The sequence below is a fragment of the Pipistrellus hanaki genome, assembly GCF_964339955.1.
Source record: "Pipistrellus hanaki genome assembly, chromosome: 2".
Classification (NCBI taxonomy): Eukaryota; Metazoa; Chordata; class Mammalia; order Chiroptera; family Vespertilionidae; genus Pipistrellus; species Pipistrellus hanaki.
This window is the reverse complement of record NC_140504.1, coordinates 95962165-95975653: the sequence shown is the minus strand read 5'-3', so window position 1 is coordinate 95975653 and position 13489 is coordinate 95962165. Positions and strand designations below refer to the sequence as shown.

The window sequence follows — 13489 nt, the reverse complement described above, 5'->3', positions numbered from 1 at the left end:
AAATTGTGCTGCAATGTTCATAGCAGCACAATTTACAATAGCTAACATCTGGTACTGTCATAATAACAGCCCAAGTGCCCATCAATAGATGAGTGGATAAAAAAGCTGTACTACATTTATACCATGGAATACTATGCAGCAGTAAAAAAGAAGGATCTCTTACCCTTTAAGACAGCATGGATGGACCTCGAGAATATTATGCTAAGCAAAATAAGCAAGTTGTAAAAAGATAAGTATCACATGAACTCACTCATGTATGGAATCTAATGAAAAAAATTAACTGATGAATAAAAATATGTTCAGAGACATGGAAGTATAGAAAAGACTGGAATCTCAGAGGGAAGGTGGGAGAGGGTGGTGGGTGGGAAGAGGTCAACCTAAGAACTTGCATATATGCATAATCCATGGACACAAATAATAAGGTGTTCAGGCCACGGGTAGGGTGTCGGGGAAGAATAGAATGGGTCAAGGGGGAGGGGGGGGGACATATGTAATCCTTTCAACAATAAAGATTTAATTAAAATAAGAATGAACTAAAAAGGAAAAACAAAGAAATTTATATAGAGCAACCCATATTAATCTGAGTAAGTGTTAAACCCAACTTGCTACTGTGATCTGATTTTTCTCTTGAAACTAGTGCTTACATGTTAAAAGTTTTAAAACATACTTTATAGTTCAGGATTTTCTGTACCTATGCAAACTTAGGAAGCAGCCTGGCCTCAAGACCTGGCTGATGCTAACTACTCATTCACAGGAACTCAGCAGACAAAAAGACCAGATAGCCAACTCAGAATGGTCACTATAAAGATCCATATCAATGCCTATGGGACGATGTCCTTCACATCCTACACATCATGCACATCCACAGTTTTCTCTCCCCTCTTTCAGCCCTGTAGAATTTGTTAGCTTGACGAGAGTTGTTAAGATGGGCTTTGGGACAAAAGTCCCCATCTTCTCAAGGGGCCAGTACTTACAGTGCTTTTTTCTCACCAGCACCTTTCTCACAAGTTTGGCTTTTGTTGCATTAGGTAGCTAAACCTAGGTTTGGTTACACCAGCTATCTTTAAAAGAACCATAATGTAAAAGTAGAATGTGTTAAGGATTCTGCTTTGTGGAAATGGGAGACATCCCAGTCTGTTATTTTGTTACTCACTTCCCTCCCACTGACAAACAGGAAATGGACCTGTCTGGCATATAGCAGGGAGTGGCCTAGTCTTGCTCTTCCAAGGGAAGGAATGATCCTTTGGAGGCTTGGGGAAAGGATGAGTTTATCACCCACCACAGGATCATAAATCAAAACCTCAGGAATTGATCCAATAGAATCTTGTCTTGACTTTAAAGAAATACACCTTCAGAATCAGGCTGCATGATGAGTGTGAGACTTGTTTGAGGGAAGAGGTTTGCTGTGTCCCTCCTTTCTTCTCTTGACAGATACGTGTTTCCTGAGAAGTAAATCCCGTGTACATCAGCCTCATTTCCAGCACTGAATAAGTACCACGTGACCAAATCTCCTTTGCTCATATTGAGACCAGGCTGATTCCCATACATAAATCCATTCATGGCTGTAAAGGTGAAAAATAACATTTTGAAAGTGGTTTACCTTATGTCCTACTACATGACAATCTCCTAGACTTTGCAGAGCCAACTTTATTTAAATTTTAAAAGACCCACTCTGACCTCTCTACTCCTTTCTGTGTCAGTAGTGGCTTTGCAATTTCTTGATATTCCCTCCAGAGCAGAAAAGAGCAGAGCTAAATGCAGTGTTCTCAGAGTTCTGTGCCCTAGGAATCTTACTGTTCCTTCAGTTCTCTCAAGGGTCATATTGTGAATACCTAAATATATAAGAAATACTACGTCTTCCTGGGCACTGTAGACTGGAAATGGGTTTGTTGTTCCAGATGGAAAATTCTATGATTCATCTTGAATTAATAGGGCAGAGTATTTGTAGGAAGTTTTCTCTCACTGCTGTTTTCAATAGACAATATCTTTGGCTCCTCCAGAATGCAAAAATGCTAAGTCATAAGGATTATTTTAAAGATTGTGAGTAATGTGACTAGTATCAATCCAATTTTAAAAATCTATAAAACAGCCGAAACCGGTTTGGCTCAGTGGTAGAGCGCCGGTCTGAGGACTGAAAAGTCCCAGGTTCGATTCCTGTCAAGGGCATGTATGTTGGTTGCAGGCACATCAATTTGCAAGAGGCAGCTGGTTGATGTTTCTCTCTCATCGACTTTTCTAGCTCTCTATCTCTCTCCTTCCTCTCTGTAAAAAATCAATAAAATATATATTTTAAAAAATCTATAAAACAACTTTACATTTTTTCTTCTTGCTGCAATAATTTTCACATGTTGTCCATTAGTGGATTGTGGGTTTTTGTTTGTTTGTTTTTGTAAACAATTAGCTCACTATATCTGAACCCTAGCTGCATTTTAGAACTGCATTTTAGAATTACACTGGGACTTAAAAGTAAATCTGATGCTAGATTTTAATTAAATAAAAACCTCTGGAGGTTGTCCTGAGCATTTAAAAAATAGCTTTAATAGTTTTTAAAAGCTCCCAGTTGATTCTAATGTGTAGTCAAGGGTAAGAATTATTGAAGTTTATTGAGATCAGAAACCATATCTTTCTTCATATTAAATAATACAATTAGCCTGTCATTCTTAAACCACAGATGAGAAAAGCATCTAATCAACAGTTATCAAACTTGAACATAGATCAGAATCACCTGGAGGGTGTGTTAAGCATAGATTGCTGGCCCCACACCCAGAATTTCTGATTCAGTAGGTCAGGGTTGGGCCACAGAATTTGCATTTCTAAGAAACTCTGCATGATTCTGTTTACTTATTAAGCACTGTACATTTAATTGACATGTTTTGTATGTTTTAGCCTGAATTAAGTGAAATGAGGAGAACTGAACAATACATTAATCATTGGTATTACCCTCACTATATTTAATTGTTTATTGAAAATTGAGCAATAGGCAAAGCTATTGGAATTTTGGTATAATTAAAAGCATTCCATGTGCAATACTGAAATAACTTGAAACATTGGTGGATGAGGCAGTACTTACAGTGCATCTTATTAGATTCCTGAAAGTCTGTGTCTTCCTTATCCACCTGATCAGATGCAGTTGTAAACATTTTTATGTTATCATCCAAGAGCAAACTCTCATTCTCATCAAACACTATAGGAAACAAATAGAACTCCTTGTCTACATCTTTCTGTAAATAAAAATAAGAACAACAATTTGAAGACAGGAGAAGTAAAGCAGAAATACTTTCCTGTACACAACACTATTTTTGAAGGATAAGAACAGAAGTTTCCATTCCTCTTTGTAAATGCGGTTAACAGAATCATCCAGTTGACCATCAGAGTTTTCCTTAGTATTTGTGTAGTGGAAGTTTGGTTCAACATGATAACCTAAGCTTTTCACTGAACCTGAAAGTTCTGACTCTCCTCTCCTTACCTTCCTGCCAGCTCTGCAGATACTCATTGAACTCACCGAAAATAATTGTTCAAATGGGGTTGGGGGACATGTGCTTGTGCTAGAAATCAGGGAAAGTGCCATATGCATTCATGAAAATGAAGACCCTAGAAGGCAGAGCAGGAGGAAGCAGTTAGAGGAACGCATTATCTTAAGGAAAATAGCCTGCCAAATAAATTGGAACAGATTTTTTTTAAAAAAATATATTTTATTGATTTTGTACAGAGAGGAAGGGAGAGAGATAGAGAGTTAGAAACATCGATGAGAGAGAGTCATCAATCAGCTGCCTCTTGCACACCCCCTACCGGGGATGTGCCCGTAACCAAGGTACATGCCCTTGACCGGAATCGAACCCGGGACCCTTCAGTCCTCAAGCCGACGCTCTATCCATTGAGCCAAACCAGTTTCGGCTGGAACAGAATTTTCATAACTTGAGGCATCTGAACAAGCACTCTTATTTCTGTTCCCCTATCCCTGGCGAAAAATAAGGAAGCAGAAATGCTATTTGGTCTATGAAAGGATTCAGTATTTCAGAAGAAAGTGGACAGTCTAAGGCAGGGGTCTTCAAACTACGGCTCGCGGGCCACATGCGGCCCGCAGAGGAGTCTGATCCGGCCTGCCAGGTTTTTTGGGCAGTGAGCGCAGCCGAGGTGTTACCGTAGGAATTAGTAGTTCATATAGTCCGACCCTCCAGCTCTCTGAGGGACCGTGATCTGGCCCCCACTTTAAAAAGTTTGAGGACCCCTGATCTAAGGAATCAAAGCATCTGAGCCTTTTAAATATATATAAAATTGATTTTTTACAGAGAGGAAGGAAAAGGGATAGAGAGCTAGAGGAAGGGAGAGGGATAGAGAGCTAGAAACATTGACCAACTGCCTCCTCCTGCACACCCCACACGGGGGATGTGCCTGTAACCAATGCACATGCCTTTGACTGGAATTGAGCCTGGAACCTTTCAGTCCGCAGACCCATGCTCTATCCACTGAGCTAAACCGGTTTCAGCAGCATATGAGCCTTTAATAACAAGTTACTGCCTCATAGAAGAGAAAATTTCAGAGATGATTGCATGTCTTTCTCCTAAGATTGTTTTCAGATCAAAAACATAAATATCAAATTTTAAAAATCCAACTAAAGCAGAGATCTGAGGTTAGATTCTATAAAAAAATCAATAATGGAGATGATCTCTAAAAAGGTCCCATAAATCAGAAGAAAAGATGAAAAATATACACAGCAATGATTTTAAAGAAAAGTTAGAAAAGGAGAGACATAATGATAATAACTAATAGTGGGAATCATTGGACTTCTCTACTACAATAAATGTCAGAGAAATAGGAGTAGTATTTATGTTTTTGAGAGGAAAAATCATGTTACAAAAATTCTGTATTGTAGGTTCTTGCTATTCATCTTTGAATATTTTTTGCCACTCCCATTTGGCCTTTTTTTGCCACTCTCATCTGGCCTGCATAGTTCTACCCAACAAAGTTATCATTCAGAATTGAAGGGCAGATAAAGAGCTTCACAGATCAGAAAAAGGTAAAGGAGTTCATCACCACCAAACCAGTATTATATGAAATGTTAAAAGGTGTTCTTTAAAAAGAGGAAAAAGAAGAAAAAAGTAAAGAGAAAAATTATGAACAACAAATACATATCTATCAACAAGTGAATCTAACAGTCAAGTGAATTAAAAATCTGAAGAGCAGAATAAACTGGCGAATGTAATAGAATCAGGGCATCATGGGAGGGGACTGATAATTCTCAGGGGGAAAGAGGTTACAAAGACAGACTTTTCAACAAATGTATTGGAACAACTAGATATCCACATGCAAAACAAAACAAAACAAAACAAAACAAAACAAAACAAAAAAACAACCTAGACACAGATCCTACCTTCTTTAAAAAATTCACTCAAAATGGATCACAGACCTAAATGTAAAGCCAAAGTCATAAACTCAGAACATTTGAAGGTAACATTGGAAATCTAGATGACTTTGGATAGAGTGATAACTTTTTAGATAAAATATCCATGAAAGAAAGAATTGAGGAGAGAGAGACAAGATGGCGACCGACAGACGGACTTGTTCTGAGCCTAGTCCCAGAACAGAACCAGCTTCTAGGAGTTGCCCAGGGAGTATAGATTAGCAAGCTAAGGGGTAGCAGAACTCTAAAAGAAGGTAAGGGTCCTCTGGACAGGATTTCCTGACCAAGCAGCCAGCACTGCGGTGGCGGAGACCTCTCCTGGAGTTACAGGCTCAGAGGGAAGGCTGCGCATCTTACCAAGAAAGGAGGACCTTCTCTGAGGCCTGGAAAACCCACAGCGGAGGGGACCATCGAGCAGCTGTAACACCCCAATCAGCGCAAACACGTGGATTCAAGGGTGTTCTTCAATCACCCACAGAAAGGTCAGAGTTTGCAGGGAAAAGTGAGGATTCTGGGTCACCGAGGCACAGGCAGCAACTGTACCAGTGGCACGCCCCAGTGGCTTTGAGCCCCCAGAGGCTCTGAGCCCCCAGTGGCTCCACGCTCCAGTGGCCCGCACCACAACAGCCCCGCGCCCCAGCGGCCCCGTGCCCAGAGCTGTGCCGAAAGAGACAGGGGCTGCAGAGAGAATCGTGCTGCAAGACCCAGTGCTGGATTTGGCGTGATCTTCCCCAAAATCTTTTTAAAAAACACACACCAAGGAACGAGGGACGAATTAAGAATCCAAACCATCCCGCCAAAAGTGGAACATCTGGACACCTTGGCGCAGACCCATCCTGCGCCTGATCCCCATAACCCCTTGCTTCTGAGTACTAGGGAAGGACTGCCCAGTTGGGCATATCCTGGGAGACTGCAGGGGGAAACTGCCTTCCTGGAAACAGGGGATCAGAGCGGGAACGGAGTCAAACTGGGAGCCAGCACCTAGGCAGCTTTCCTCAACAAAACATAGAGCCATAGAGAAAGAAGGCTAGAGCAGCCAAAAAGACTGGGAAGTCAAACCAGAAACACTGCCACCTAGGGGCTGAATTACAAACTTATTCCCCCCTTCCCCTTTTTACCTTTCTTTATTTTTTTTTTATTACTTTTAATTAATCAAAAGTAAATGGACATAAATAACTAAAAAATAGCCTACTTAAAATTAAGGACTAGCTTACAAAACTGAGGTTCAGTGGAACACAGGGAACTGCAATACTGTCTGGACCGAGAAATAGGGGTGCCAAATATAATAACAGAGGAAGTGAATGATCACTACTGCACATTTTTATGCTAATTTTTCTATTAAAAAATATTTCATTGATTTTTTACAGAGAGGAAAAGAGAGCTAGAGAGCTAGAAACTTCGATGAGAGAGAACCATCGACCAGCTGCCTCTTGCACACCCCCTACCAGCGTACATGTCCCTGACCAGAATCGAACTTGGGACCTTTCAGTCTGCAGACCGACGCTCTACCACTGAGCCAAACCAGTTTCGGCAAATTTTTCTATTTTTTATTTTACATTCATCTTTAACATCTTTTAGTTTATTTTCATTTTTTACATCTTTTACTTTAGAAACGATTTTTTTTCTTTTTTCCTCACTTGATTTTACCTTTGCAATTATTACATTTTTCAGTTTCAATCATCATTATTACTACTGCTATTTTGCATTTTTTGTTTCCTTTTTTTGTACTATTTTAATTTCTTTTTATTTTACATTTGGATTAGTCTTCATTCTATTTTAATCTCTATGATAGCATCATTCAACTCTATCTCAACTTGACATTTAGGCCATCATATTTTAATAACCTTTACCCTTTTCATCTCCTGTTTATCTTATCCCTTTCCAGCTTTAGTTTTCCCTATTCTTTCTGTATACCCCCTGCTAAAATTCTCACCATACTTATAGACCTAATTTTCAACCCCCTGTTCCAAGTGCATAAATAAGACTCTCTTCGCTATATTAACTAGTTAACAAAAGAAAGAAAAAAAATGTTTTCCTCTCTATCCTTTTTGTTATTGTTCATGTGAATGTTGATTATATTGAATTTTTATGCTTTTTAGTGAAATTGATATGCTTATTCTTTTGTTGTTATTGTTGCTTAGTATTTTTTAATTGCCTTGTTTTTGTTTATTTTTTACTTCTGTTTATCGTAGCCTTGCTTAATAATAGTGGATATTGTAGTTTGTATTAATCTCCAAGTATTGTTGCGGGCATTTGCAGGGATTAGTGGTAGTTCTATAGGAATTTTTTCCACATATATATAGTTTGTTTCCCATTTCTCCTTTAGTCTGCTTTCTCTCTCTCTCTCTCTCTCTCTCTCTCTCTCTCTCTCTCTCTCTCTCTATCTCTCTCTCTCTCTCTCTTTTAGTTTTACTTTTCTTCTTTCTCCCCTACCCCCTAATTTGCCTTTCTCTAGTGATTACCTTTATTAGAGGTTATTAATATCGTAAATATATTCCTGTTCAGTGCTTTTTGTGTTGTACCTGGTAGTGTTGTATTTTGTGCCTTTAAATCAACGCAGGAGAAAGAAAACCACATAACCAGACATCCTGAAAAGAGAGACCATAGACACACAAAGAAATAGCCCACACATGAAAGAAAAGCAGGCATCACCAGAAAAGGAAGTAAACGAGTCAGAGGCAAGCAACCTACCAGAGCAGGAATTCAGAGTAATGATCATGAGATGGCTAAAAAGAATGGAAGATAAATTTGAAAATAACCAAGAAGAAATACCAAGAAGAAGTACCATGAAGAATTGAAGAAAAACCAAGAGGAAATGAAGATGAATCAAGAAGAAATGAAAAATGACATTGCTACCATGAAGAACTCAATAGAAAGCATCAAGAGTAGACTAGAAGAAGGAGAGGACCACATCAGTGAGCTAGAAGACAAGATGGAAAAAAATACCCAATTAGAGCAGCTTCTAGAAAAAAAAAATTAAAAAGCAGGAGAGCCTACGGGAGCTTTGGGATAATACAAAAGAAAACAATATTCAAATAATAGGGGTTCCGGAAGGAAATGAAACTGAGGTAGAGATGGAAAACGTATTTCAAGAAATAATGACAGAAAACTTCCCTGAGATAGAGAAGAAAAACCCCACACAAATCCAAGATGCTTGCAGAGTCCCAAGGAAAATGAATCCCAGAAGACTGGTGCCAAGGCACATTATAATTAAATTGGCAAACACCAATGACAAAGGAAGAATCTTAAAAGCAGCCAGAGAGAGACAGAAAGTTACATATAAAAGATCCCCCATCAGACTAGCAACTGATTTTTCCACAGAAACTCATCAGGCCAGAAGGAAATGGGATGAAATATACAAAGTCATGCAAAGGAAGGGTCTGAATCCAAGAATATTGTACCCAGCAAGGCTATCAATCAAAATTGAAGGGGAAATCAGGAGCTTCACAGACAAAAAAAGACTAAAGGAATTTATCTTCACCAAACCAGTAATGCAAGAAATGCTGAAGGGTCTACTGTAAAAATAAAGAAATAGGAATCGAAGAAGGAACACAGGGATATAGAATAAAAATGGCGTCAAATGAGTACCTATCATTAATAACTTTAAATGTAAATGGTTTAAATGCTCCAATCAAAAGACATAGGGTAACAGACTGAATAAGAAAACAAGACCCATATATCTGTTGTCTACAAGAAACCCACCTCAGAATAAAAGACACACTCAGACTGATGGTGAAGGGATGGAAAAAGTTTTTCCTGGCGAATGGAAATGAAACAAAAAAAAAGCTGGAGTAGCAATACTTATATCTGACAAATTAGATCTCAGAAAGAAGGACATAACAAGAGATAATGAAGGCCACTTCATAATACTAAAGGGAGCAATCCAACAAGAAGAAATAACCCTGGTAAATATATATGCACCCAATATGGGAGCATCCAAATATATTAAAAATTGCTGGAGGACATTAAAGGAGAGATTAATAGCAATACAATCATAGTAGAAGATTTTAATATCCCACTGTCACCCTTCGACAAATCATCTAAACAAAAAATCAGCAAAGAAATATCAATCCTAAATGACTCACTGGATCAGATGGAATTAATCGACATATTCAGAACATTCCACCCCAAAGCCACAGAATATACATTCTTCTCAAGTGCAAATTGGACATTCTCAAAGATAGACCACATTTTGGGACATAGGCAAAGTCTCTTCAAATTCAAGAAGATAGAAATCATATCAAGCATCTTCTCAGATCATGGTGGCATAAAACTGGAAATTAACTACAATAAAAATAATCCAAAGAAATCAAACACACGGAGACTAAACAGCATGCTATTAAACAAGGACTGGGTTACCAGAAAAATCAAGGAAGAAATTACAAACATCCTGGAAACAAATGACAATGAAAACACAACAATCCAAAATCTATGGGACACAGCAAAAGCAGTTTTGAGAGGGAAGTTCATATCCCTACAAGCCTATTGCAAAAAACAAGAAAAATGGTAACAAATGATCTAACCCTATAACCCAAATAGTTAGAAAAAGAGCAACAAAGAAAGCCCAGTGTAAGCAAAAGGAAGAAAATAACAAAAATCAGAGTGGAGATAAACAACATAGAAACCAAAGAAAGAATACATAAGATCAACAAAACCAAGAGCTGGTTCTTTGAAAGGATCAACAAGATAGATGAACTTCTAGCCAGGCTAATGAAGAAACAAAGAGAGAGGACTCAAATAAACAAAATCAGAAATGAAAGAGGTGAAATAACAACAGACCCCGCCGAAATACAACGGATTGTTACAAAATACTACAAACAACTCTATTCCAACAAACTGAACAACCAGGAGGAAATGGACATATTTCTAGAAAAATACAACCTTCCATAAACTCAATCAGGAAGAATCTAAAAACCTCAATAGAGCAGTGACTTGGGAAGAAATTAAAACAGTCATCAAAAAGCTTCCAGCAAACAAAAGCCCAGGGCCAGATGGCTTCACAAGAGAGTTTTACCAAACATTCAAGGAAGAACTAAAACCTATCCTCCTCAGAGTATTCCAAAAAATTCAAGAGAAAGGAACTCTTCCAAACTCATTCTATGAAGCCAGCATCACCCTAACACCAAAACCAGATAAAGACAACTCAATGAAAGAGAATTACAGGCCAATATCCCTCATGAACATAGATGCCAAAATCCTCAACAAAATTCTAGCAAATCGGCTCCAGCAGAGCATCACAAACATCATACACCATGACCAAGTAGGATTTTTTCCGTGAATGCAAGGATGGAACAATATCCACAACTCAATAAATGTGATACATCACATAAACAAATTGAAAGATAAAAATCATATAGTCATATCAATTGATGCAGAAAAAGCATTTGAAAAAATCCAACACCCTTTCCTGATAAAAACTCTCTACAAGGTGGGAGTACAAGGATCATACCTCAACATAATAAAAGCTATATATGATAAACCCACAGCCAACATCATACTCAATGAGCATAAATTAAAACCATTCCCTCTAAGAACAGGAACAAGACAGGGATGCCCAGTATTGCCACTCCTCTTTAACATAGTACTGGAAGTACTACCCATTGCAATTAGACAAGAGGAGGAAATAAAAGGCATCCAAATTGGAAAAGAAGAAGTAAAATTATCCTTATTTGCATATGACATGATGTTGTACATAAAAAACCCAAAAGACTCCATTTAAAAACTAATTCACTCAATAAATGAAATTGGCAATGTAGCAAGATACAAAATTAACGCCAAGAAATCTATGGCATTTCTATACACCAACAGTGTACAGAAATGGCATAGAAACAGAAACTAAAAAAGCAATTCCATTTACCATCACACCAAAAAAATTAAGATACCTAGGAATAAACATAACTAAGAAAGTGAAGGACCTATATGCGGAAAACTACACGACAATGAAAAAAGAGATAGAGGAAGATGTAAACAAATGGAAGAACATACTATGTTCATTGATTGGTAGAATTAACATCATCAAAACAACCATACTTCCTAAAACAATCTATAGGTTCAATGCACTCCCCATTAAAATACCAACGGCATATTTCACTGACCTAGAAAGAACTCTCCAAAAGTTCATTTGGAACAATAAAAGACCCTGAATAGCCACAGCAATCCTTAGAAAGAAGAGTAAAGTAGGAGGGATTTCAATACCAGACTTCAAGCTGTATTACAAAGCCACTGTTCTCAAAACAGCCTGGTACTAGCATAAGAACAGACATATAGATCAATGGAATAAAATGGAGAACCCAGATATCAACCCAAATCACTATGCTCAATTAATATTTGACAAAGGAGGCACGAATATACAATGGAGTCAAGACAGTCTCTTCAATAAATGGTGTTGGGAAAATTGGACAGATACATGAAAAAGAATGAAACTGGATCACCAACTTACACCATACACAAAAATAAACTCAAAATGGATACAGGAATTAAACATCAGACGGGAAACCATAAAAATACTAGAAGCATCCACAGGCAGCAAAATCTCAGACGTATGCCAAAAGAACTTCATCACTGATACTGCCCCTAGGGCAATGGAAGCTAAAGAGAAAATAAACAAATGGGACTACATCAAAATAAAAAGCTATTTTACAGCAAAAGAAACCATCAACAAAACAACAAGAAAGCCCACGGTGTGGGAGAACATATTTGTAAATGTTATCACTGATAAAGGTTTAATCTCTAACATCTACAGACAGCTTATACAACTAAATAAAAGGAAGATGAATGATCCAATTAAAAAATGTGCAATGGACCTAAATAGAATATTTTCAAAAGAAGACAGAAGGAAGGCCAAGAGGCACATGAAAACATGCTCAAAGCCACTAATTATCCGAGAGATGCAAATCAAAAGAACAATGTGGTACCATCTCACACCTGTCAGAATAGCCAACATCAACAAATCAACAAATGCCAAGTGTTGGCGAGGTTGCGGAGAAAAAGGAACCCTCGTGCACTGCTGGTGGGAATGTAGACTGGTGCAACCACTGTGGAGAACAGTATGGAGTTTCCTCAAAAAACTGAAAATGGAACTCCCATTTGACCCAGTAATCCCACTCCTAGGAATATATCCCAAGAAACTGGAAACACCAATCCAAAAGGATATAAGTGCCCCTATGTTCATAGCAGCACAATCTACAATAGCTATAATTTGGAAACAGCCTATGTGTTCGTCAGCAGATGATTGGATCAAAACACCATGGTACATCTATACAATGGAATACTATGCTGCCATAAAAAAGAAGGAATTCTCATCATTTGCAGCAACCTGGATAGAATTGGAGAACATCATGCTGAGTGAAATAAGCCAGTCAATGAAAGAGAAATACCACATGACCTCACTCATTTATGGATATTAAAGAACATTGTAAACTGATGAACCAAAAGACAGATATAAAGACAGTAAAGCAACAAGCAGAGTGTCAATTACAGCGGGGAGCGTAGGGAGATCTGGGGGAGATAATAGATCAACCAAAGGACTTGTATACATGTATATAAGTACAACCAAAGGACACAAAACTCTGGGGAGGAAGGGTATGTATGGGGGGGGGGGGATTTGTTAAAATATGTACATAGATAATAATTTAATAAAAAAGTAAATATAAATAAATAAATAAATAAATAAATAATGTAGCAGCCCCCCTCTACCCCCCCCCCAAAAAAAAAAAGATTTGATACACTGGACTTCATTTAAGTTAAATATTATGCTCTGTGAAAATGATATTAAGAGAGTAAGAAGATAAGCCACAGAATGGAAGAAAATATTTGCAAAAGACAAATCTGAATAAGGTCTGTTGTTTAAAAACATAAAAAAAAACCTCTTAAAACTAAACATTAAAAACATAAACAACCCAAATAACAAAAGGGCAAAAATCCTTAACAGACACCTCACCAAAGAAGATATACTAGTACAGACAAAATAAGGGTATGAAAAGAGGCTCTGCATCATATGTCATTGGGGAAATTGAAATTAAAACAATAATAATATACTACTATACACATTAAAATGGCTAAAACCTGAAATACTGACAACATGAAATG

At 37.8% G+C, this 13489-nt stretch overlaps 1 protein-coding gene across 10 annotated transcripts in view; it reads right to left on the bottom strand.

Annotated features, from left to right (window-relative positions):
• Positions 1–13489, bottom strand: part of LOC311618407 (ceruloplasmin) — an 85317-nt gene that overhangs the window by 40684 nt on the left and 31144 nt on the right. For all 10 annotated transcript variants that reach the window (XR_014794320.1, XR_014794321.1, XR_014794322.1 and 7 more), the window contains exons 10-11: positions 3071–3221; positions 1350–1562 (exon numbers count right to left, since the gene is read on the bottom strand). Coding sequence is in view for 3 of the 10 variants with exons in the window: in XM_084875919.1 (XP_084732045.1) it covers positions 1350–1562; positions 3071–3221 (364 nt within the window). In the remaining 7 variants the exon portion in view is untranslated. The remainder of the gene's footprint in view (positions 1–1349; positions 1563–3070; positions 3222–13489) is intronic.